Below are 26,622 nucleotides of genomic sequence, written 5' to 3'. Positions count from 1 at the left end.
AAATTCAGTGAAATTAATATAGATCCAAATGCTGATAAAGCCCCTTAAAAGGCCTTTTGCAGTTATGCTATAACTTTAAGAATTAAATTTGCTCAATAAATCAACAAGTGACCAGACTACTTTAAAAAATATAATTCAGTCTTATCAGAACAGTTGGAGAATAACATAAAAATAAATATCAGAGACTAGAAGGCAACCCTCAGAATGGGAAAAAATAATTGCTAACGAAACAACAGACAAAGGATTAACCTCCAAAATATACAAGCAGCTCATGAAGCTTAATACCAAAAAAGCAAATAACCCAATCCACAAATGGGCGGAAGAACTAAAGAGACATTTCTCCAAAGAAGACATACAGATGGCCAACGAACACATGAAAAGATGCTCAACATCACTAATCATTAGAGAAATGCAAGTCAAAGCCACAATGAGATATCACCTCACACCAATCAGAATGGCCATCATCACAAAATCTGGAAACAACAAATGTTGGAGAGGGTGTGGAGAAAAGGGAACTCTCTTGCACTGTTGGTGGGAATGTAAGTTGGTACAGCCACTATGGAAAACAGTTGGGAGGTTCCTTAAAAAACCCATATGGTCCAGTAATCCCACTACTGGGCATATACCCAAAGAAAACCATAATTCCAAAAGAAACATGTACCATAATGTTTATTGCAGCACTATTCACAATAGCCAGGACATGGAAGCAACCTAAATGCCCATCAACAAATGAATGGATAAAGAAGATGTGGCATATATATACAATGGAATATTACTCAGCCATAAAAGGGAATGAGATGGAGCTATATGTAATGAGGTGGATAGACCTAGAGTCTGTCACACAGAGTGAAGTAAGTCAGAAAGAGAAAGACAAATATTGTATGCTAACTCATATATATGGAATCTAAAAATGGTACTGATGAACTCAGTGACAAGACAAGAACACAGACGCAGGTGCAGAGAATGGACTGGAGAACTCGCGGTTTGGGGGGGCGGGGGGTGAAGGGGAAGCTGAGACGAAGTGAGAGAGTAGCATAGACATATATATACTACCAACTGTAAAATAGATAGCCAGTGGGAAGTTGCTGGATAACAAAGGGAGTTCAACTCGAGGATGGATGATGCCTTAGAGGACTGGGACGGGGAGGGTGGAGGGGAGTCGAGGGAGGGAGGGAATACGGGAATATGTGTATAAATACAGATGATTGAACTTGGTGTACCTCAAAAATAAATAAATAAATAAATAAATTTAAAAATAAATAAATAAATATTAGGTAATAATACCAAAGGAAGTAAGAGGTTTGGGGTGGAGAAAAGCTGAGATTGCAGCAGGTTCTACCAAAAAGAAGGGAGAATGACATATTGAAATCCTGCCTATGCAGATAAAACAAGATAGAAAAAATAAGCTCACTCGTAGCTGCTGTTTAGGATGGTGCTACTGGAGAAGCAATAGAGAGGCCATTACTGACCTGTGGCTGGGGCTCACAGAAATCACAGGAGAAGCAGGAGGCACCTGGGAGCAAACCACAGCACTTCCGAGAGGGCCACCGAGGAAAACATTCATAGGCTCTCTCTTAAAGCTTCAGGTCAAATCTATTAAAAATAATCCAACGACTGGATCACTGCTTAGAGATGATGCAGCTCTAACAAGTGATCACAGAACAACTGGCTGGACTGCAGACAAGCCGCTGAAGAAGAGCCCTGCCTCCTTGATGCCATTACTTGTGATTTGAAGGTGACCTATCATTCAGCGGCATGAATGTATTTCCTACCCTCTGGGGCAGGCTTTAATCTTGGCACTACCGACATTTTGGGACCAGAGAAGTCATTGTTGTGGGGACTGCCCTGTGCACTGTAGAATGTTTAGTAGCATCTCTGGCTTCTACCCATCAGATGCCAGTAGCAACCCCTCAGTTATGATAACAAATCTGACTTCAGACTTTGCCAAATATCCCTTTGGGAGAGAGGGCCAAATCACTCCCAGATGAGAACCACTGCTCTGAGGGAATTTGCCTGAGACATTAATTAAATTAGGACTTTGGAGTAAACACACAGCAAAGGGAAAAGAAGCTAGCAAATAATAGACCAGGTCCAGTTCTGGTTTAGATATTATTCCAGTGGAAGAATGCCTCCCAGGTGGATTATTCATTAAGGACAAAAATGGGATAAGATTCATTTGAACAATGGATGTGCTTGGCAGACTTAGAATTCACTGATTTCATAACTCTCATGATCGATTACCCTATACAAGACAAAACCAAGAGGAATAAGCTAGAAAAACAAATATCTTGGCCCAAACTAACCAAAAAAAAAAGTTTAACCAATACTAAAACAGAACAAATATTGCTAATCCTAGAAAAGGTAAAAGAAGCCAAATTAAGCAGTAGATGTAAACTGTTAGACCTCATTTAGGTATTTCTTAAAAAGACAGGGAAGAACTTACATAAACAGAACACTAGAGGCACATCCTCAGTAGCGCACGAAAAAAAAAAAAACTGTTGAAGAAAAAAATTTTTTCTGCTGTTTTTAAAGTGGCACAAAATTTCAAGGTCCAGGAAATCTGAAATTCATGGAAAAGAACAATGCTGGGAAAGATGACTCGGCAGAGGGATCAATGCTGCCAGGCTCCTGGGGTCAAAAGCAGCAGCAGCCTTACCTGCTGCCTCAGTTAAACCCTCTGCTTATGCTGCTTCTCCAGAGCAGAGGAGGGAAGAGGGAGAGCACTTCTCTAGGACCCAGTGCACAGACCCATGCAACTCTGCAGCAAGAAGCAACAGGAGAGATTTAAACTACTTCCCTGTTTATCAGAGAGAACGAAGATCATTCCATGAGACTGAACCAGTCAACTCAGCACTGGCATGTTGGGAACATAAAACTGTAAGGGGAAACATAGATTTTGAAGATACTGGGTGGGAAAGAAGAACATTTCAGATATGACCTGGTGACTGGCAAGGAGAGTCTTGTAAATTTCTAGATTTTGTATGATGGCAGGGAAGTCTCAAATATCACTTCCAGAGAAAGGAGGCCTTATCCTTAAGTGGACTCTATTTAGCCAGTAATTCAGAAATTATTCTCAGAAATGTTCAAAGGTTGTGCTTTCAGACAACTGGCATAGACTGAATGTTATCCTGGCAAATCTGAAACATGATTTTCACTCATTTGGATACAAATGAGTAGTGCTTGGTGCTTGGAAATTGGGACATAGATTCAGAATATACTAAGATCTAGGTTCTGAGAACACAAGATTTTGACTGGGATGATTATTTTTGGTCCAGGGATTAGTTTATTTAAATTTTTTAATGTGTAGGGCTTGTGCTAAAACAATCTTATATGACCTTTCAACTCTTAAGACTGTTTTAAGAGTGGGACACCCAAGAGAGGTTTGGAATTGAAATAACTGAACTTCAAAGGGTTTTAAAAAATTATATCCATGTAAATAAAAGACAGCCCACAATTTTGCTATTGAAAGCACCCTGATCCTACCCAACCACCTAAGTGAGCTATCTCTACTTGGAGGGTAGAAGGGTTTAATTTTTGGATTTTGATTTTTCTGCAATTTAATAATGGAAAGGTTTTATATTGTTCGAATTTTACTCTTGCAGATATTTTTGAAAGCAGCTATTTAGACTTACTGCATAATTCTTGGTGAACAATTTTTAGTTCCAGAGGGGTTTTTTTTCTTTTTTTTTTTTTTCTTTGGCTTTTACCTACTTGAGAATAGTTCTCATTTCCTTTTTATAGTCTCTTCTGTTTATTTCTGTCTCTTCCATTATTTCTGACTCAATAGGAGCCCCTGGTTCTGATTGTTTGGTCTGATCTCCCTTCCTCAAGTAGGTTGTAATTTTTCTTGGCCTGATCCTCTGTCTCAGTTCCCTTAAACCTGTACAGTTCTGGTTCCTGGGACCTTTAACAGATTGTCAAAGAAGTTTCTGTTCTTCTGGAGCTGATAACATAATAACTTAAATGGCGATTCTCCTGCTTGGGCACGGGGTCTGGAGGTGAAGGAATTAAGCTTTCCCAAACTGCACAGAAGGTTCTGCTTCTCCCAGGGCTGCTGGTACCATCAGGATCAAGGGATTCTCTCCCCAAATATGCCTCCCAGTAAGCAAACAAGTGCAGCTTCTGTCATGTTAACCTACTGGCGTCTACCTGAAGGACTCTCTCATGCAACTCTTAAGGCTGTCCTGTATCTTTGACTCTTCATGCTCAAACACACCACAGACATTGAAGGCCAGCATCTTTTTATTGTCTGCAGATTACATAGCCCAAGTTTTGGTCAAGCTCTAGCAGCAGGCTTATTTTAGTGGTTCAGTCCAATGAAGACTTAGGAGGAAGAAATGTCAGCAACATGTATTCATATAGTCACCTCCCGAAAAATCCACTCCCTCTAACATTATACTTTTATTCCCCAAAGGACCAGTTCTTCTAGCTCTATGATATTTCCTATTCATAATGTAGGCCTTTGATACATGTTTATAATTGAAAAATCAGTGGTTCTAAAAAAGAAATTTTCAAATTCTATTGAAGAATATATTTCCTTTTATGAAAATAAAATCCTTGATCTGGTTAATATGAATCCAACTTTCTTTTAAATAGCTTGATATATATAGCAGTTGTAAATCTGTTTGCAACACATCAAGTAACATTTAATAAAATGATGCTTTCATATATGTTTCAATACTCTATTATTCAACAAATATGTATCAGATGCCTACTAACTGCCAGACATTGTTCTGGGTTCCGAGGACACTGCCATTAACAGAGTAGACAAACATGCCTCTATGTTGTAGCTTCTGGTGTTAGTTACATTCTAGTGCAATGCAGTATCCATTAAAACAATATGGTCACTTCAATAACAAGGTGTCTTTACCTCACATGGAATCTCAGTGGGAAGCACCACTGCCTGTGATGTGGTGCTTCTTGAAGGTTCTGATAATTCTTCAATTTCCTTTCTCTCACTTATTTGCCCAGAATGTTCCACTCTTACATCTCTTGGAATAATGAGCTCAAGGTAGTCCTCAGAACCTAGAAGAAAGTTCATGAATGTAGATTACAATATAGCTAAAGGCATATGATTTCCTCCATTGTTATAAAAACTAATTGCTGAACAGTTGATTTAATTAACATATGGGACAACCAAACTAAGTTTAAGACAGCTAAAATAAATGCACCAATGTTAATAATTAAAATAATGCTTCATAATTTAACTTGTATTATAACCTTAAGCTACTAAATCAAAGACATAATAATATTTTCATCCCCTGTTTTCCCCCCCAAAATCCGGCCACCATTTAATATTTTCTCTTAATATTAAAACAACAAATCTGAAAAACATGAAACTGTTTCTTTTCAATCACTATAATTAAGAAAATGTATTCATTTAAAATCAGAACAATTTAAATCAGAACAATTATTGACCCTTCACATGTATTTCTAATTTTTAAAAACAAAAAGCGTAACTTTACAAATATTTCTGTGAAGCACTAGTTTAATAGTGAAATATTCATATTCATCAAACTGTTAATGTGCTCTGGGAAAAAGTGTCCTAAATTCAATATGCTGTGTTCCTTTATGGCACTATTACTAAGAACACTAAAATATGCTCATGTGAATTTTGAATCTCAAAGAAGGGGAAAGAGTATTTGATTTTTTTAAAATTTAACATTATTAACTTAGCATTGCCTCAATCATTAAAACACTTTTCTCTATTGAAGAAAAGAAGAGCTGTGTTAAAGAGAGATGGCTAATACTTCTACTACTCGATGTTTTGAAGCCCAAAGTGCTTCATTAGGGCACAGAACCAATATGACTGGAACCAAGGCTCTCACAACTAGAGGCTCTCACAGCTAGAGGCTCTCACAACTAGAGACTCTCATTTTAGGCCAACTGCAAAAGTATCCCTTGAATCCTCAAAGAAGGGAACTGGAGAAAAGGAAAGCACCTCCTGACAGCTAGATACTGGCCTGATACTGCGTGAAGGCCTTGGTGTTGCCAGGCGGTGACCTCCTGTTCTCCTATTGAACAGTAACAACCTCGCAGAACATCACCATCAGACTAGACCACCTGTCACCATGATGGATCAAGTCAGAGATCAGGCCACTTTGCAATCATGTCTGAATCCAGGCAAAACCATGAATATTGTCCAAACCACAAAAATAACCAAACATCCCGAATCCTGGCTCCTATAAGTGATGTTGCTTCTTTACCAATTTCAGTCTCAGCCTCTTTTCATTTCTCTCACCTTCCAGGTAGGGTAACCAACTCCTCCCAATTTGCCTGGTATTTTCATACAGTGAAAATGCTGGGTCCCAGAACTCCGCTCAGTTTCAAGTATACTGGGATAGCTGGTTACCCTGCCTCTCAAGAAGAGTCATTAATACACCAAACCACAAAATTACACCTGCTTTTTGACAGCAAGCAAACTATAGCAAAGCCCTGCTTCCATGAACCCTTCCTCAAGGAAGGGTTAATGCAACAACGCAACCCTAAATTCTAAAATAAGTCTTTTCTTAACACAGTCTTACTAAGGTGTCCCATGGTTCTCCATGGTGGACTTCTCTTCATTGTAACTAGCAAAAAAAAAAAAAAAATTTCAAGGACAGGTGTGTTCCTAGTGGTCTTTGACAAAAGGGAATTAACAGGATAAAAAGGAAGAGGTGTCAAAGGCAATAGATGAAAGTGACTAGAATTTTGGTTCCATTGTATCCAGAAAGTACAGTCACCAGTTTCATATAGGTAATTCTATCAGAAAAGCAGAATAACAAAAGTGATGTCCTCTTGGAGAGGAGCTTTCTCCATGCCACATCTAAGAAGAGAGTTTTTGTTTTTTTGTTTTTCCTGTCTTAAAAATGTTACAGACTAAAAGTACAAAAACACCTGGGATTTCCAGACTCTCCCAGTACTAGTCTTGCTTGAAATGAAATGAAAAACTGCCTTTATTTCCCTAACAATTTTAAACACTTCCATAATCAGTCTCATATTCTCTCTCTCTCTCACACACACACATACCCACCGAAACAGTGAAAGGTTGTATAGAACTGGCTTAATCACTTTGTGAACTGATGAAAGAACAAGGATGCTGATTTTATTTAACATATCTTAAAGGTATAAGTTGTTCCACTGCAGCAGTATCTAGGATGTTTTCTGCTAATTCATCTGTGGTATTAGGTTAATAAGAGCTATCTTCTTTACCCCAAGGGTATAATCATGGATGTACAAAAGATTTATCTCTATGAATGTTCACAGAAGCACTGTTTATAATGCAGAAAACTGGAAGCAGTTTAAGCAATAAGACCAGATAAAAATGTGTAATGTGATAAAAGATATTGTCACTAATTAAAATTCCATCAAAGAATATTTAACAAGCAAGGAACAAGTTCATGATATAAATGAAAAAAATCAAGTTACAAAATTGTCAACTTCATAGGTTCCCATTTTAGTAAAATAGGAAGTATAGGACTTCCTGTTTTAGGTTCCATTTTTAAGGAACTTTGGAAGTTGCCACCCCACCCTAACAAACAAAAAGTTGAACAGACTAAAAAATCAACAACTTTTCTTTGATTCTCAAGAGAGGCATGGACATGGCACAAACTGCTGCCCGCAAGACTAGAGAAACAGGCAGGGGAATAGAGAGCCTCAGCTTACCAGAGCAGAGACTGAGGAGTGGAAACGGCCCTAGCAACCAATGCCAAGGTAGAGAAACCTGAACAGTAATTGACAAATTGCTGGACATTCAATGAGGACAAGTCTGAGAGTTAAAAACTCCAGGAGAATTCAACCAAAAGGGTGGGGGCGGACACATTATTTTGAGATTTACCTCTAGGAGCTTGACCAGACTCCCAAGCAAATACTGAGGAACACGCCCTCCTGCTTCAGTGGAAATGGAAACATCTTTAAATATGCCAAAACACTCTGTTCTTCTTAACAAGGCCTGCCCTGGGGGAAACTAGTTAATCACAGCTAAATCTACTGGGGTATTGTAAGAATCTAATTGACCAGGGGAAGAGAAATACCCAAATGTAGCCCACTGTAACAATCCTTTCTCACCTAAAGGGGAGACAAAAACTGAGAAACTCTTGTGAGGTTCACAGCCCAGAAGCATAGGCTCACAAAGGACTGAGACCTAATCACAGGACCCTAGAAAGCCTCTTCTCCCCCCACACCTCACCACTGCATTCCAAAAGGCCTATTTACAGCAGTTTTCTTTACAGAGTTATCAAGAAAAATTACAAGGCATACCAAAAGGCAGAAAATACAATTTGAAGAGACCAGGGAAAGCATCATAATCAAACATGGCAGGGATGTTGGAATTATCAGACTGGGAATTTAAAATAACTCTGATTAAAATGCTGTGGGCTCTTACAAGAGTGGAAAGCAATTATATTAAAAAAATGCTATGGGCTCTAATGTTTAAAGTACACAGGATGCAAGAACAAATAGGCAATGTAAGCAGAGAGATGAAAAGCTAAGAAGAACCAAAAAAAGTGCTAGAGATTAAAATCACTGTAACAGAAATGGAGAATGCCTTTGATAGGTTTATTAGTAAAGACTGGACAGGACTGAGGAAAGAATCTCTGAGCTAGAGGACATATCAATAGAATCCTTGAAAACTGAAGAGCAAAGAGAACAAAGACTGAAAAAAAAATGACAGAATATCCAAGGACTGTGGGACAACTATGAAAAATGTAACATATGAACACCAAGTAGGAAAATACCCCCACAAAAAACCTAGGGATATCATCTTCAAACTGCAGAAAATAAAAATAAACAAAATTTGAGAAAAACCTAGAGGAAAATATCCCTACCTATACAGAAACAAATTTAAGAATTATATTTGACTTATCCTCAGAAACCATGCAAGCAAGAACAGAGTGGAGTGAAATACTTAAAGTGTAAGAGAAGTAAATCACCCACCCAGAATTTTGTACCCTGTGAAATTATCTTTTAAAGCTGACAGAGAAAAAGAAATTTTCTCAGACAAACAAATATTGAGATAATTTATTATCAGTGGACCTGCTGCTTGAAAGAAAAAAGAAGGTCTTTAGTGAGAAGGAGAATCACATAGACCACAAAAATCAAAACTACATAATGAAGAGCGAGCATCGCAGAAGGAATAACTAAAGGTAAAATTTAAAAAATATATTTTTCTTATTTGTGATTGATCTTCTAGAGATGTCTGTTTAAGATAATAATAGCAACAATATATTCAATAATGTATGCTTACATACATATATGAATATTTACATATATGCTTGTGTATATTTATATATAAATAAAATAAATGAAAGCAATGATATAAAGTATAGGAAGGAGGAATTAGGATTATTTTATTATTAAAGGTAATACTACCTATGAAGTGGTACAGTGTTATTTGAAAGTGGACTTGGATTAGTTGTAAATGCATATTGCAAACTCTAGGATAACCACTAAAAAAATTTTTTTTAAGTATAACTTAATATGCTGAAAAAGTAGAAAAATGGAATCATATAAAATGCTCAATTAAAATCACAAATGGCAATAAAAAAGTAGAAGACAAAAATAAGAACAAAGAACAAAGAACAAAGGGAGGGCTTCCTAGGTGGCACAGTGGTTAAAAATCCACCTGCCAATGCAGGGGACACAGGTTTGATCCCTGCTCCAGGAAGATTCCACATGCCACAGGGCAACTAAGCCTGTGCGCCACAACTATTGAGCCTGTGCTTTAGAGCCTGCAAGCCACAACTATTGATCCCATGTGCTGCAACTACTGAAGCCCACGCGCCTAGAGCCTGTGCACTGCAACAAGAGAAGCCATGGCAATAAGGAGCCCACGCACCACACGAAGAGTAGCCCCCACTCACCACAACTAAAAAGAAAGCCCATGCACAGCAAAAAAGACCCAACACAACCAATAAAATAAATAAATAAATAAATTTATTAAAAAAAAGAAAAAAAAAGAACAAGGGGAACAAAACAAAAAACAGTAATGAATATGGGAACTATTCATCCAACTATATCAGTAATCATTTTGAATGCCAATGGTCTAAATGTACCATTATTTAAAAAAGAGATTATCACAGTGGATGAAAAAACAAGACCCAAGTATATGTTGTTTACAAGAAATCCACTTGAAATACAAAAACACATAATGGTTAAAAGGAGACGGATGGAAAAATATACCATGCTAATACTAAACAAAGGAAAGCAAAAATAGCTATATTAATTTCAGACAGAGCAGACTTTAAAGTAAGAAAAGTTATCAGGGATAAAGAGGGACATTATATAACGATAAAGAGGTCAATTCTCCAAGAGGACATGACAGTTCTTAATGGGCATACACCTAGCAACAGAGTATGAAACTATGTGATGCAAAAACTAATAGAATTTCAAAAAGAAATAAATGAATCCACTATTACAGTTAGAAACTTCAACACCTCTGTCTCAGAAATGGACAGATCCAGCAGGCAGAAAATCAGTAAGGACATAATTGAACTCAACAATGCCATTAATCAACTGCCTGTAATTGACATTTACAGACTACTTCATCCAACCAAAACAGAATATACATTTTTTGCAAGCTCACATGTTACATTCACTAAGATAGAACTCATTCTGAGCCATAAAACACACCTTAGCAAATTTAAAAGAACAGAAATTGAACAGTATCTGCCTTCAGACCACAATAAAATTAAACTAGAAATCAGTAACAGAAAGATAACTGAAAAATCCCCAAATATGTGGAGATTAAACAACATACTTCTAAACAGCACATGGATCAAAGAATAAATCACAAAAGAAATTTAAAATAATAGTTTGAATTGAATAAAAATAAAAATATAACAGCAAAATGTATATGTAGCAAAAGCAGGACTTATAGGGAAATTGACAGCATTGAGTGCATATATTAGAAAAGAAGCAAGATCTAAAATCAAATCTAAGTTCCACCTTAGGTAACTAAAAATGAAGAGCCAATTAAATCCATAGTAAGCAGAAGAAAAGAAATAAGAATTAGAACAGAAATCAATGAAGTTGAAAATAGGAGAAAAAAAGAATAAAAACAATGAAACCAAAAGTTGGTTCTCTGAAATGATTAATAAAATTCATAAGCCTCTAGCCAGGCTAGCTGAAGGGGGAGAGAGAGACAGAGAGTAAACATGTGAACAAGCAGAAGACACAAATTACTAAAATGAGAAATGAAAGAAGGGGACATCACTCTAGATCTCTAGATCCCCTGGATGTTAAATGGATAATAAAGGAATACTATGAACAATCGTATGCCACAAATTTGATAACCTAGATAAAACGGGCCAATTCCTTGAAAGACACAGTCTGCCAAAACTCACACAGGAAGAAACAGACAATATGAATAGGCCTAAAGCCTATTTCTATTAAAGACTGAATCAAGAATCAATAACCTTCCAAAATAGAAAGCACTAGGCCCAGATGGGTCCACTGGTGAATTATACCAAACATTTGTAGAAGAAGTTATACCAATTTATAATCTCTTCCAGATGATAGAAACAGAGGGAATATTTCCTAACTCATTCTGTGAAGCCGTACCCTAATACCAAATCCAGACAAACACATTACAAGAAAACCACAGACCAATATCACTATGAGATATGAACACAGATGCAAAAATCCTCAACAAAATATCAGCAAATCAAATCCAAAAAAGAATAAAAAGAATAATGCACCATGACCAAGTGGGATTTATCTCAGTTAATTATTCAAAAATCAATGGACATAATTCATTATATCAACAGATTGAAAAAGAAAGAAAATCACATTATCATATCAATAGATGCAGAAAAAGCATTTGACAAAATCCAACACAAAGTCATAATAAAAACTCTCAGTAAACTAGGAATAAACACTATCAGCTTGATAAACACTATCTACCAAACCTTCCAGCTAACATCATTCTTAATGTGAAAACTTAAAGTTTTCCCACTGGGATCATGTTCAAACAAGGATGTACCTCTCACCATCCCTTTTCATACTGGAAGTCCTTAATGCAATTAAGGCAATTAAAGGAAATAAAAGTTACACATATTGGGAAGGAAGGAAAAAAACTGACTTTGTTGGGATGACATGATTGTCTATGGAGTAAATCTAAAGGTATCAACAAAGAAATTCCTGGAAGTGACTACAGCTAAGTTGCAGGATATAAAGTAAATATACAAAAAGCAACTGCTTTTCTAAATACTAACAATAAACAAATGGAATCGGAAATTAAAAGTGGAATAACATTTACAATAGTACCCCCTCAAAATGAAATACTTAGATATAAATCTAACAAAATATGTACAATATCTATATAATGAAAACCACAAAACTCTGAGAAACAAAATCAAATAAGAACTAAATAAGCAGAAAGATAGCCTGTGTTCATGGATAGAAAAACTCAATAGTGTCAAGATGTCTGTTCTTCCCAACTTGATCTATAGATTCAATGCAATCACAATCAAAACCTCAGCAAGTTACTTTACAGATATGGACAAGCTGATTCTAAAGTTTATATGGAGAGGCAAGAGACCCAGAGTAGGCAGCTTAATATTGAAGGTGAAGAACAAAGTTGGAGGACTGACACTACCCTACTTCAATACTTACTATAAAGTTACAGTAATCAAGACAGTGTGGTCTTGGCAAAAGAATAATCAAATAGGTCAATGGAACAGAGTAAGAGCCAAGAAACAGAATCACATAAACATAGTCAATCAATCTTTGACAAAGGAGTAAAAACAATGCAATGGTGCAAAAACAGTCTCTTCAACAAATGGTGATGGAACAATTAAACATTCACATGCAAAAAAATGCATCTAGATACAAACCTTACAATCATCACAAAAATTAACTGAAAATGGATCACAGACCTAAATATATAATATGAAACTATAACAGTCCTAGAAGATAACATAAGGAAAAAAACCTTGGGTCATGATGCATTTTTAGACACAACACCAAAGTCATGATCCATGAAAGAAATAACTGATAAGTTGGGCTTCATTAAAATAAAAAAATTACGTATGCAAAAGACAATACTAGAGAATTAGAAGATAAGCCATAGATTGGGAGAAAATATTTGTGAGACACTTTTAGTAAGGACCGGTTCCCAAAATTTATAAAGAATTCAACTCAAGAATAAGAAAATGAGCAAATCAATTTAAAAAGCAGCCAAAGTTCTTAACAAATACCTCATTAAAGAAGATATACAGGCAGCAAATAGGCATATGAAAAGATGCACCACATTGTATGTCATCAGGGAAATGCAAATTCCCTGATGCAAAACAACAATGAAATAGTACTCACACTTATTAGAATGGCCAAAATCTGGAACACTGACAATGCCAAATGCTACCAAGGATGTGGAGCAACAAGAACTCTCATCAACTATTGGTGGAAATACAAATGGTACAGCTATTTTGGAAGACAGTTTGGTGGTTTCTGACAAAACTAAACATACTCTTGCCATTCAGCCCAGAAAATGCACTCCTTAGTATTTATCCAAATGAGTTGAAAACTTATGTCCACATAAGAATCTACACATAGATATTTATAGCAGCTTTATTCACAATTGCCAACACTTGGGAGCAGTCAAGATGTCCTTCACTAGGTGAATGAACAAATAAACCGTGGTACATCCATGCAATGAAATATCATTCAGCACTAAAATGAAATAAGCTGTTAATAAAAAGACAAGGAAAAACCTAAATACATATTACTAAGTGAAAGAACCCAATCTATAAAGGATACACATTGTATAATTCCAACTACATGACATTCTGGAAAAGGCAAAACTGTAGAGACAGTGAAAAGATCTGGGGTTGCTAGGGTCTGGGGTGGAAGGGGGATGGGTGAAGAGGCAGAGCACAGATAATCTGGCGTGCAGTGAAAATACTCTGTATGATACCATTAATGATGGGTACATGTCATTATACATTTGTCCAAACCCATGGATAGTACAATACCAAGAGTGTACCCTAAGATAAACTATGGACTTTGGGGGATTATGATGTGTCAAAATAGGTTCATTCTTAAAAGTTTAAAAAAAATGTACCATTGTGGTGAGTGATGTTGATAGTTGGGGTGGCCATACATGTCGTTGAGGGTGGGAGGCAGTAAATGGGAAATCTCTGTATCTCCCTCTCAGTTTTGCTGTAAACCTAAAACTGCTCTGAAAAATAAAGTCTTTTAAAAAGTATACATATACAGAACTATGTGGTAGAAATTCAAGACAAATTATTGAATTCATAAGAATAGACTAGCTATACAAACCCAAAATATCAAGAGTGGTTATTTCTGGCTAGTGGAGTTATGAGTAATTTTATTATATATATGTATTACTAATAACATCAGTTATTATTAATATATAATATATATAATATTTATTCTAGTTTTCTATAATGAAAATATATTTATTTGTTTTATAGATTGAACTATTTTCATTCCTCAAATAGAGGAATGAATTGGTCAAGTTTGCAGAGCAAACACATGTGTCTTTACCCCTCCTCTACAACATGCAAATGAAATAACAGAAAAGATTATTTTCTTTATGTATCATGATGTAAAAATGGTTAGGAAACACTGATCTGCAGATAATACTGGAAATAAACCAGCTTATCACAAATCTCCTCATGTTCAGGTGATCTAAGCAATGCCCCAAAATATCATCTGGAATAAAGGTATCTCATAAAATAAATATAATGCTAGGGGAAAAAAATCATAAATATCCTTAAGCAGGATAATTTTGTGTAATTTTCTTAGCAACCAATAAAATTACATTGTAAACTTACTAAAATAATAAGATAGTTAAGCATTAGAAAATAAATTTTCCTTTATGAATTAAGTTGCAAAATCTGTTATATATTTAATTTTTAAACCACACCATATGCTTTTTAAAATCGAAACTTTGAATACTGTTTTTTTAAAAAAATATAATTTTAGTGTAGTTTTTTTATATTTTGTTATTTGTTTTTCAATTGATTAAATCCTCATTTGGCAAGAAGACAGGTTTTCTGATAATTAACAAAACTAGGTGAAGACTGAAAAAAAGCAGAATCTTTTATTGCTATCACCCTTGAACTGCTTTCATTACAGTGATTTGATGAAAAAAGAAGTTATTCCTCAATGCCCAATAACCCTTCAAATCTATCCATAGTTAACAGACAAAGCAAGGTTCAGTCTTCATCATAAATGATTTGGAAATAGAGAGAGAGAGAGAGAGAAACAGTAATCTATAAGATATATGTCTACTGCTAAAAAAAACTTCCTGTCTTCTCATGCAACCTTGGAAAAACCACTATGCAATTCCCTCAGTTATTTAATGGGGTAAATATGATTTTGCTGTTGGATTGCTTTGATTACATTTAATAATATGTATAATGTGTCAGGCCTAGGATAGGCACTCAATATTAGTTTCCTTCTCTTTTCTAATTTCTGATACCAAATTGAATAAAAGCAATTTTTTTTTTATTTTCAAAAGATTATAAATCTATCTTTCTCAGTTTGTATAGCCAACTATGATTCAGAAAGGACTGCAACATACCCCTGGAATTTCAACACTGAACATCATTATTTTTGCCGAATTTATAATTCAGTAAATGATTCTATAATCACAATGTAGCTGATTTTATTATGTATGCTTAAGGCAGTACAGATTCTAGCATGCTCTTCTACAGTTTTAATGTCATACCAAAGACTACAACACTCCACACCATCAGGTAAGTAAACAGGTATTTCTCCAAGAGGTAAAGGAAACAAACTGTAGAAAAAGATGTAACTTTTACCAACCTTTTAGTCTAGTGCTCAGGTTTCTTAATCTTTGTTTTCTGTGGTGCATTATAATGGGCACAAAATAAGGAAAATTTCGTTAAAGGCTACGTCCAAAGAAAAATAATAATGATCATAATAAAACTTCTTACCTAACAAATATATATAAAAATGAACATACACAATATAGCCAAGCAAATATTGGTTTCCAATAATAAAAAGATAAATCTAATTTGTTTGAAACACCCACGTTTATCCTGGCACTGTAACTGCACAAACTCTACCAGCTAAAGTTTTCTCAAGTGTTAGTTTAGCATCAATGTATATTTATAATTTACTCTTGACACTTCAGTCTTTTAATTTTAGTTCATAACACGCAGGAACAGTGCCAAGGCAGAGTATATGTAAGGAGATGCTGTTTTTGGTGGCCTCTGTGTTCCATTTTTACCTGCATTTCCATTCCATTCTGTTTACATTTTCTCCTCTTTCCTATCCATCCCCTTCTCCTATTCCATCACCCATTATCCACTCTTCCTTTAAGTTATCTTTTCCTACCAACCTCTCAGTCAAACTTGCTACACAGAAATGGTACTATATCTTACAACTCAAGAGTGTTGTCTTCAGACCAGTAGCTTATTAGAAATGCACACTCGTAGCTGCCACCCTAGACCTACTGAATCAGAATCTGCATTTTAAAAGGATCCCAGGACTTCCCTGGCGGTGCAGTGGTTAAGAATACGACTGACAATGCAGGGGACATGGGTTCGATCCCTGGTCCGGGAAGATTCCACATTGGAGCAACTAAGCCCGTGTGCCACAACTACAGAGCCCATGTGCCACAACTACTGAAGCCCATGAGCTTAGAGCCTGTGCTCCACAACAAGAGAAGCCACCGCAATGAGAAGCCCGTGTACCGCAGACTAAGAGCAACCCCCGCTGGCTGCAACCAGAGAAAGCCCGCGCGCAGCAACAGAGACCCAATGCAGCCAATAAATAAATAACTAAATAAGTAAATAAATTAAAAAATAATAATACAAAAAAAGGATCCCAAGTGATTTGAATGCACCCTGAAGTTTGAGAAGTAGTGTGTAGTACCAATTTGTATCTTGATGTGATACCTTTCCATAACATTATCACAGCATAAGCCATTAATTGAAATCATATCATGTAAATATTTATCTGTTTCCTTGTTTTTTGTCCATCCATCTAGAATGCAAGGTTTTGAGGTCAAGTAATTAGTTCTCTTCCCCCCTTCTGTCACTGGTGCATACAATAGGGCTTTTAACATAATAGATGCTCAATATTTGTGTGAGTACACAATAATAAGATGCTGTGTATTCACATGCATAGCAGATGTACATATTTGTTGCCTGACTTAATGACTTAATAAATCCATACCTAGCTTCTTTTTGGTGGGGGGTGGGGGGTGGGGAGGTGTGGCTTGTATTTGAAGGACAGTAATTTGTTCCACCTACCACAGTCTTTGTCTGACTGTCTTAAGGAAGTACATCTGTACTTCAGTTAGTAGAACCCTAAAGACAGAAGGAAGAACAAAGCTAGAGAAAATCACCACAGCTTGGAAAGCATTAAGCTTGCTTCTTGCTCTCCTACACACTTTCATTGTTCACTTTTTCTGAGTTGCTAAGGCAATATTAGCATTACCTATGCTATCGACAGTTATTTCCTGCAACTGGATATTCGAAGCACTTAGGTGAAAGAATTGAAAGGCCAGTTAATGAAACAAACCCTAATTACATCCTCTCTGAAGAAGTTCAGCATGTATCAATGACAATCCCTTTCAGCAGATTATCCAGAATTAAATAAAATCAAGATCTACTGAATAAAATTGCAAACAAAAACTGACCATAAGACTTTTTTTTTTTTTAACTAGCAGTTTTATTGATTGGAAAAAAATCTGTCCAATTAAGCTCTTCCTTTATTGGCCACAATACTTTTTAGTTGAGTTATTAGAAGAGTTTTGCTTTGTATTAAAAAAAATTTTAAGCTCTTTATTGGAATATAATTGCTTTACACTCTTGTACCAGCTTTTGAGGTACACCAAAGTGAATCAGCTGTATTTATACATATATCCCCATATCCCCTCCCCCCTGCAACTCCCTCCCACCCTCCCTGTCCTGGCCCTCTAAGGCATCACCCATCATCGAGTTGTTCTTCCTTTGTTATACGGCAAATTTCCACTAGCTATCTGTTTTACAGTTGGTAGTGTAAATATGTCTATGCTACTCTCTCACTTCATCCCAGCTTCCCTTTTGCCCCCCACACCCCCAACCCCATGTCCTCTAGTCCATTCTCTGCATCTGCATCCTTATTCTTGGCCTGTCATTGGGTTCATCAGTACCATTTTTTTTTTAGATTCCATATATATGAACTAGCATACAGTATTTGTTTTTCTCTTTCTGGCTTACTTCACTCTGTATGACAGTCTCTAGGTCTATCCACCTCATTACATATAGCTCAGTTTCATTCCTTTTTATGGATGAGTAATATTCCATTGTATATATATGCCACATCTTCTTTATCCACTCATCTGCTGCTGGGCATTTAGGTAGCTTCCATGTCCTGGCTATTGTAAACAGTGCTGCAATGAACATTATGGTACATGTGTCTTTTTGGATTATGGTTTTCTCTGGGTATATGCCCAGTAGTGGGATTACTGGATCATATGGTAGTTCTATTTTTAGTTTTTTAAGGAACCTCCCAACTGTTTTCCATAGTGGCTGTACCAACTTACATTCCCACCAACAGTGCAAGACTTTTGATTATTCCCTTCAGTGAATGACATTGTAAAGTTTTGAATCCATTCTGGTTGCTGCATATTTAAAGTCTAGGCTACAAGAAAAAACTGTGTATGAACCGATCATTCCAAGCTTGAGTGTTAAATTATACACGGGACATACAATTCACAGGTAGGGAAATAACGTTTTGTGGTCTTTAAAATATTCCATTGAAATACCTAGGGCATGAAATGCACACTCAGCCCATGTAAATTCAGCAATTTACAAGCCTCTTTTTGTGAATCTTTTCTTACAATTAAGAAAAAGCATAGATTAATCTGAATAGAGATTCATGAAATGTATGGTTTGGACAGTGTTCCAAATGAATGAGACAATTTTTGTTACAATGTTAGCTGAATAAAAAAGCATATATATGTACAGGTGTGGAGATATATGCACATATGTATGTATCATACACATGTGTAAGTGATAGGTATCTATAAATATATTGGTCTATATGTATATATACATGTAATATGGGAAGAAAAAAAACTACTGTTATTTTAACAGTGCTTATTTCTGAGAGGTAGGAATAAAAGTCATTTGCAACATGTTTTCCTTCATTCTTTGTAATATTCACTAAACTTTTAACAACCTATAAATATTACTTTTCCAATCAATCAGACAAAAGTGAACATCAACAAAAAATTATTCATCATTTTCAGCGGGTGAGAGGACAGCAGCAATTCCATTTTTCATAATCAAATTTATGTATTTTTACATAAGTAATAAATATTCATTATAATTTAGAACACACACAAAAAAAGAAGAAAATCACCTATAATATTTCCTAGAGATAACCCTAGCTAACTTTTTGACACACCTTATAGTCTTTGTTTGAAGAATATAAATGCATATTTTTAAAAAACTAAAATGGGACAATCTAATATATATTTATACTATTAGGTGCAATAATAATGCTTTATATTCTAACAGCTCTTTGCAATCGATTTTCAGATACTTTGTATTTTACTTTGAATACACACTTAAAATTATAACCCCTTTTCAAAGCTGGATTTCTAAATTTCTGTCAACCATTTAAAACTATTTGTAGATAGTTTTAAAATTCTGTGAGTCATTTCTATTCCTCCCCCATACATTGTTTAGCCAAATAGAATCTTTTATTCCTCTTCTGATGTGTGTCAAAGCTGTGAAGACAATACATTACATTTTATCAGACAAGGTTAAAAAAATTAAATGTAGATACAGTTAACCAATGAATAACACAGTAGAGCCCTAAGTAGTAAATTCAATGGGAAAATCTTAAATTTTGCAAAGTAAATGATGAGGATTTTCTGGTTCTTGGATAGAAAATAAAATTTCAATATTGCTTAGAAAATGACTGGAGTTTATTTTCCTCCTAAGAAGCTTTAAGTAATTTAATTAGGGAGACATTACTTTGTTTGTGTGTGCATAAAGAAGGGAAGATACTAGAAGGATGAGAGCAGTCTCCTTGGATCCCAGAAAACACATCCTTCTGGAATGCCTAATGAGTGACTTCTGGCTTTGGAAAGAATAAGAGAAAGAGGCTTCATATTTGAATTACCTAAATTTAAATAACAATAGGATAGCTTTCAAACTCCTGTGAATGAATTTAACTTAATTAAATAATAAAATCATGAAAAACTTAATACAAGAATACTACCCTTCACTTCTAATCCCATGCCCTTGCCACTGGACTTGAGTTTCTGTTCAGTCCTCAGTGAGTGACCACATTATTTCAGCAAGTGGATCTAACCCCTGACGTTTCCCCTCCCAGTGTAGCAAAGTCAGCCACAAGTTACCATCAGGAAGTTGGAAAGTTTTTAGTGATGATGTCTTCTAGTTTAGCAAATGAAAAGGGATACTATAATCAATTCACTGGCTAAAAGGAAAATTTCAAATACAGATTTGTTCTAAAATGAATACCCAGGATTTTATTAACAAACTTCCTCTGGAATATTAATTAATAACAGCTAAAAACTACTGAACATTTACTAAGTGCTAAGTACTGTTGTTAGTGCTTTGCATACATTAACACAATTAATGTGTCATAATGTCTACGACTCCATGAGGCAGGTGCTAATATCATGCTCATTTTATAGATTAATTCATTGACTCTTTGAATAAATATTTATGAAGCACCAAGTACCAGATAATATACAGGGAGCTGAGGTAGGCCTTCCTTCCCAGGACTTGCAAACTGAAGCGGTAGAGGCAAACAATATAGGTATAAAACACGGAGTGTAGCAGATGCTGACAAGTGCTGGGAAGATAATTAAAGCCAGGAAGGCTGGTGTGGAGTTCAGGGAGATAGGGAGGGAGGTGATGTTTTTATGAGGAAAATAAGGCACTGAGCAATAAATGAAATCTTCCAAGGCCACACAGCTAGTTATGCTGAAGTCAGAGAAGAACAGCTAGTCAGACTTCAGAGACCCATAATCACTACACTATACTGCTTCCCCACCCACAGTTAAATCCCTGCATATGACAGTCAACTTATCACGAGAATGATCTGACAGAATCAAAGACACACAATTTTCAGAGCTGTTAAAAACAACATATGGCCCAAAACTCCAGTGAAAATGTCTAAGGCATTAATTCCTACAATAGCATAAGCTTATACTCCATTTGACATTCAACTGATGTTCTAGTTAGAGTCCTTAATTTACACAGAAAGGGCAATTTATGTGTGAGTGTGTATGTTTACCAGTCTTGTTGCTCACTGAATTATCTCACAAGAATGTTTTATATTACAAAGAATTCCCAGGGGTGGTTTGTATGTTGTTGGACTGACTCTCACTGCCAGAGAAAATGACTCTTTTTATAGTGCCAAACATGGGGAATGAGTATCAGTAGGTAATGATGATTCTTCTCAGTCCAAAGTGGATTTGAAGGAGCAGATACAGTTCTGATTTTTTTCCTTCAAGTATCTTCAAATTCTTTACAATCATCTGCAGTAGAATATGAACTTTGACAGCCGACCTTCTTTGGTAAGTTTTTTTTAAAAGATGTCCACCAGCATTTTACACATTTTAAATTGTAATCAGCATCTTAAACTGATATGCAAGACTATTTCCATAAAATACCAGGGACTCTGTACATGAGGATTTTCTTTTCATTTCCAAATTAAATAAAATAAAAGTAATTTTATGTGTTATAGGTTTTAGTTCCACATTTTCATGTGACTAGACAAAATGACTTTGAAATTGCCTGCTTCCATATAAAAGCAACCTTTGAAAGAATACTTTTCTTTCACTCTGTCACAAACAGTGTATATAAGTATAACCTTTCTTCAATTTGAATAAAAATTATAGAATCTGAGTCTGTACACCTCTTTACACCTTTGGGGCAGAAATAGGTTTTGTTTTGTTTTGTTTTTCCCCCTTATTCAGTGAGATATACTAATATGAGAGAGGACTCTGCAGGTAAGCCTAGGAAAGTTTTCCTTGGGACTCACCTTATTGATAGATAAGACCCTAAAAGAAGCTTTTCAGGTTGGGGTAAAAATAAGACGTATTATGTATTGAGTTCAGATTAAGTCTTAAGTATCCTAGGTAGAGATTTCCACACATAATCGCATTTAATCCTCACAATTGTCCTAAAATGCATACTATTATTTTCTCATCTCACTGACAAAGAAATGGAGTTTTAAAAAAGTTAAATAAATTGCCATAGGTCACAGAGCTGGACTCAAATCCAGGAGTATCCAACTCCAAACCATGCGTTCTTGGCCACAGAGGTATACTTTCCACTGAAGGTAAAAGACCTTTGGCTGGTCCACATACATCGTGCTAGTCCCCAGTCTCACATACAGAAAGTTCTAACAAGTTGGCCTCATCAGCAGACCCACTTCTGTTAGGAGTGAAGAAGAGCCCTAATGACTCGCTTTGGTTGCTTCATCTGTGAGAATGCTTTACTCCCACTGTTGCCGCTCCAGTCTCCCAGTCCCTGAACATAACCATCATCTTTCAAATTCGTCCATGTATGCGCTTTTCCTTTGCCTGTTATGCCTAGTCCCATTTTCCCTCCTAATTAATTTTCGACACTCCTATCAATGGTTGCTCCTCCTGGGAGGCCTTTTCCAACTTACCCATGATCATAGCTCTTTGGATGTACTATATTTCATTAGAAAGTGTCACAAGGATCATATTATCTATATATTATTTGTTATCCTGTCTCTTTCATTAGATGGTGAGCTCTTGATAGCAGAAGCTGATGATCTTTGTTTCTACCTCAACTCTAAGTATTTACCAAAAGCCTGCCACAAAGTAGAAGCTCAATAAATGTCAGTTGGCCAAAAGCATTATTTAGTGGAAACTGAACCAAGACAAAGGAAAAACCATGTATTCTAAAGGAAGGTAATTGTTCCTTATAGCCAATACATATATTTCAAAAGAAAATTATGCAAAGTTGAATAATGAGGAAAAATAAATTATACAGATATGGCACTAACTAGCATGGGAACTGGGGAAACATATTAGACATGGAGTATATGAATTTGGGGGGGTTATGAAAAAAGCACTCCTAATATCTAAATGTAACAATAAATGAGGAAAATGATAAAATGCTTGATTCTAATGTTTCAACTAACAATGTGAAAATACATCCTAGAGATCAAAAGGCTAATATGAAAAAAGTGTCTACATTCTTGAAGATCAGAGTAAACTGGTATGACTAAAATGCTGATGAAGAAGACACTATGGGGCATCATTTTATGTTATTAAATCAGGTTAATATCATAGATTATTAATCATAAAAAGCACAAAATAGGGAGGTAATATTGACAAGGAAACATGAAAACAAACCTTACTCCAATATAAGAGGTGTGCATACTGGAAAGATGATAGATCAGGAAAAGTGAATAATTTTGGTTTCATTTTTGAAATATGATGCCTAAAGTGAAAAAGAATACATTTTGGATAAAAAAGGAAATGTTTCAAATGGAAAATTCAGAAACTTATTTACTTTAAAAGTTTTAAGTTTTTAAGTATTGCTATATTATTCCAGACAGGAAAACTTCCTGAAGTTCATTTAGCATGAGGAAGTAAATGACTTGGAAAGACTGTATAATATTGTCTCCAAATAAAATATATTACAAGTTTGTACATGTAAATTAAGACACAGGGCCTAAGATGTAAAATATGTTCAAGTGTGACCCTGCTGTTAAATCTAGAAAGTGGAGGTGTTTTATGAAAGCTTAAAATCTTTCCATACCTGAAACTATAGGTGATGGAGAAGAAGAGGATTCACTGCCTATGACAGCAGTACTCTCAGCAAAGCTCACTCCAATTATTGCCACCTCAGGTTTTCACCTCAGACTCCGAAATAGAAAATCCTTGACAATTTTAAGAGCACTCTGATTAGACTTGAGAGTATGCATCCATCTAAGAAGTTAAAAATGGGCTGGTATTCCCAAAGGACTCTAAAAATAATTATTACAAGTCAAACAAAAATTTGTTCAGTAGTTATTCATTTAAAACTGGGTGCTGGATATATCTGATCCTCATTCCAGCTCTCTCATTTCCTAGTGGCCAACCCTCCCCTGTTGGTATTTTACTTAAAAATCAGAATGGTACTAGTACCCAGCCCTCAGTGTTTTTGTGTGGGTTAAATTAAAAATGTGCAGAAAGTTCTTGTAACAGTGCTTGACTCATAGAAGTTCATAACTCACAGAAATTCATTGAATATTAGAAAATAAGTATTTTTAAAATGTAAGGCGTAAAGGAATGGATCAGTCATGAACAAATAACGGAAGAGAAGTAATATGTTTTCTCATGCAGGCACTAGTGCCATTGGAGAACTGGAATTCAGGAGGTGAGGAGCCAGCATCCTGACTCAGCATGGATTTTCCCAGACTCTTGCCCGCTTGGATACTATGGGTACTGCATAAACAATGTAATGTCTCAAGGTCTCAGTTATATCATCTGTCAAATAACAATGTTGGACAAGATATTATTTGAGACCATATTTAACTCTAGCTAACTAGCCTATGGTTTCTTTATAAAAAGAGGATTCTTAAAATGATTCTTTACAGGAAGTACCAAAAAATCTTCATTATAAATTTATACCTTCCATTTTTCTAATAGTTCACCTGTTTATAGCTTATTTTTGCTTCTCCCCACATCAATATTTTGCACAATTCTGTGTAACTAAGATTACCGTCAGCATTTAAATCTATGCTTCTACATTCTAACCTTCGGTTGTTTGTTTCGAGGTATTTGCTCCATGATCTTTCATTAGAGTACAACATTGATTTGGTGAGATTTTCATTTTCTTGTGGAACAGTTGTTAACATAGCATTCCTGGGTCAAAGGCAAAATTTGACATCCTGGTTTATCATTTCAGAGCTTTAAAAAAATTTTATTCCCACATTCATTCAGCAGTATAGTTTTGTCTTTGCCACTTACGCTTTGTCTTTTCCTCTAATATAAATTGTGATTTTGTTTTAAAGTGACTCTACATACATATGTGGCAAGTACTCTCTCAAGTATTAAACAGCCTTATTCTACACCATAAGAATTTGTCTTTGAAATGAACATGTCAAAATGTTAACAATAAAATAGAGAACTAATGAGAACCTACTGTATAGCTCAGGGAACTCTACTCAATGCTCTGTGGTGACCTAAATGGAAAGGAAATCCAAAAACAGAGGGGCTATATGTATACGTATAGCTGATTCACTTTGCTGTACAGTAGAAACTAACACAAGGTTGTAAAGCAACTATACTCTAATAAAAATTAATTAAAAAAATAACATTTTACAGTTTGAAATGATATCTAAGATTAAAAGCAATCAGAAAGAAAGAAAACTGTTAACAGTGATCGCCTCCAGCTATTGTCATTCCGAGTGACACTCTTTTCCAGCTTCTTTTATATTTTCTGTACAATTCAGGCTTTTTATAATGAGCATATCTTATTTTCATAATAAGAGAAAAATTTTTAATTTTAAATATATTTTTCTTTGGATTTTAAAATTTTTATCCATAATTCAAAGTTGGTTTCATATATTTATTGAGATCAAATAAACTATAAAATTAAATATCTGAAATTATATAGTATCTTTCTTAAGAAAGAAAATAGGAAAAAAAAACTATACAGCTCCTTTTTCCTAACTTCTAAACATCTCTGAAACACTAACAAAAAATTACAGATTAGATATAAACCAAATTTTCTCATATTTTAAAAGAATTTCAGTGAGTTGTAAAGAACTTGGCCAGTTGAATAAGAAAATTATTGTGTATGGTTCTAGTCATTTTGACTAATGGAACAATGACTGAGAAAATTCCCCTTGCTTAAGAAGCTCCAGACTAGAGAACGGAATGACAAAGCACTTGTTAGGGTGCTGGATGGTACTCTAGTAGAGCTGAAAATTCAACGTTCTCAATTAGTCAAAGAGAATTTCTATCGAGGTACTTGAATAAAAGGAAAAGCTGAATAAAAAAAGGTTAATAAAAACTAAGCTTCTTCATATGGGAAGCTACTAAAGAAATTGATGAGCATTATTTATATACCTACAAATACATTTTATAGCACTATGATACTATTGAGAGTTAAAAAAAATACAGATACAGGATGAACCTGCGTGTATATCCGCCTGCCCCCAACATTTCTATTACAGTTCAAAAGAAAATCATAATTGCCTAGTAAATGATACAACCATAAAAATTTAATGAATAAATATAGCTTCTGGGAACAAATGTAATTCCAACTCTGCTATTATGTAATTTTTAAATTGGGATTTAAAAAAATGCAACTCTCCCAATATACAAGAATATTAAGACACTAGTGAAAGTAATTTGAAATGCCTTATGCAAACTTAAAGTGAAAATTATATATGCTAAATTATATATTCTAAATATATGTGTCAATGAATTCCCATTTGGTGGTAACATAAAATGTCTGACTTCTAAAATCTTATTTCCACAATAGAATTTAAGCTCTATTATGTTTCGCAGTGAAGAGTTAAGAATTAAAATGTAAGGGCCTCTTGCTCTATTCGCTATGTAAAATATAAACATATGGTAAATCAGTATGAGAGACATCATTTTGTATCAAGCTGTTTGTTGATCTGATATAATCTTATGTTTTATTATCT

At 35.2% G+C, this 26,622-nt stretch overlaps 1 protein-coding gene across 5 annotated transcripts in view; it reads right to left on the bottom strand.

The window, feature by feature from the left end:
* Positions 1-26,622, bottom strand: part of BANK1 (B cell scaffold protein with ankyrin repeats 1) — a 316,505-nt gene that overhangs the window by 226,952 nt on the left and 62,931 nt on the right. For all 5 annotated transcript variants that reach the window (XM_057727798.1, XM_057727799.1, XM_057727800.1 and 2 more), the window contains one exon: positions 4,871-5,025. In XM_057727798.1, coding sequence (XP_057583781.1) covers positions 4,871-5,025 — 155 coding nt within the window. The remainder of the gene's footprint in view (positions 1-4,870; positions 5,026-26,622) is intronic.

The sequence above is a fragment of the Hippopotamus amphibius genome, chromosome 3, assembly GCF_030028045.1.
Source record: "Hippopotamus amphibius kiboko isolate mHipAmp2 chromosome 3, mHipAmp2.hap2, whole genome shotgun sequence".
NCBI classification, from domain to species: domain Eukaryota; kingdom Metazoa; phylum Chordata; class Mammalia; order Artiodactyla; family Hippopotamidae; genus Hippopotamus; species Hippopotamus amphibius.
This window is presented reverse-complemented; position numbering and strand designations above follow the sequence as displayed.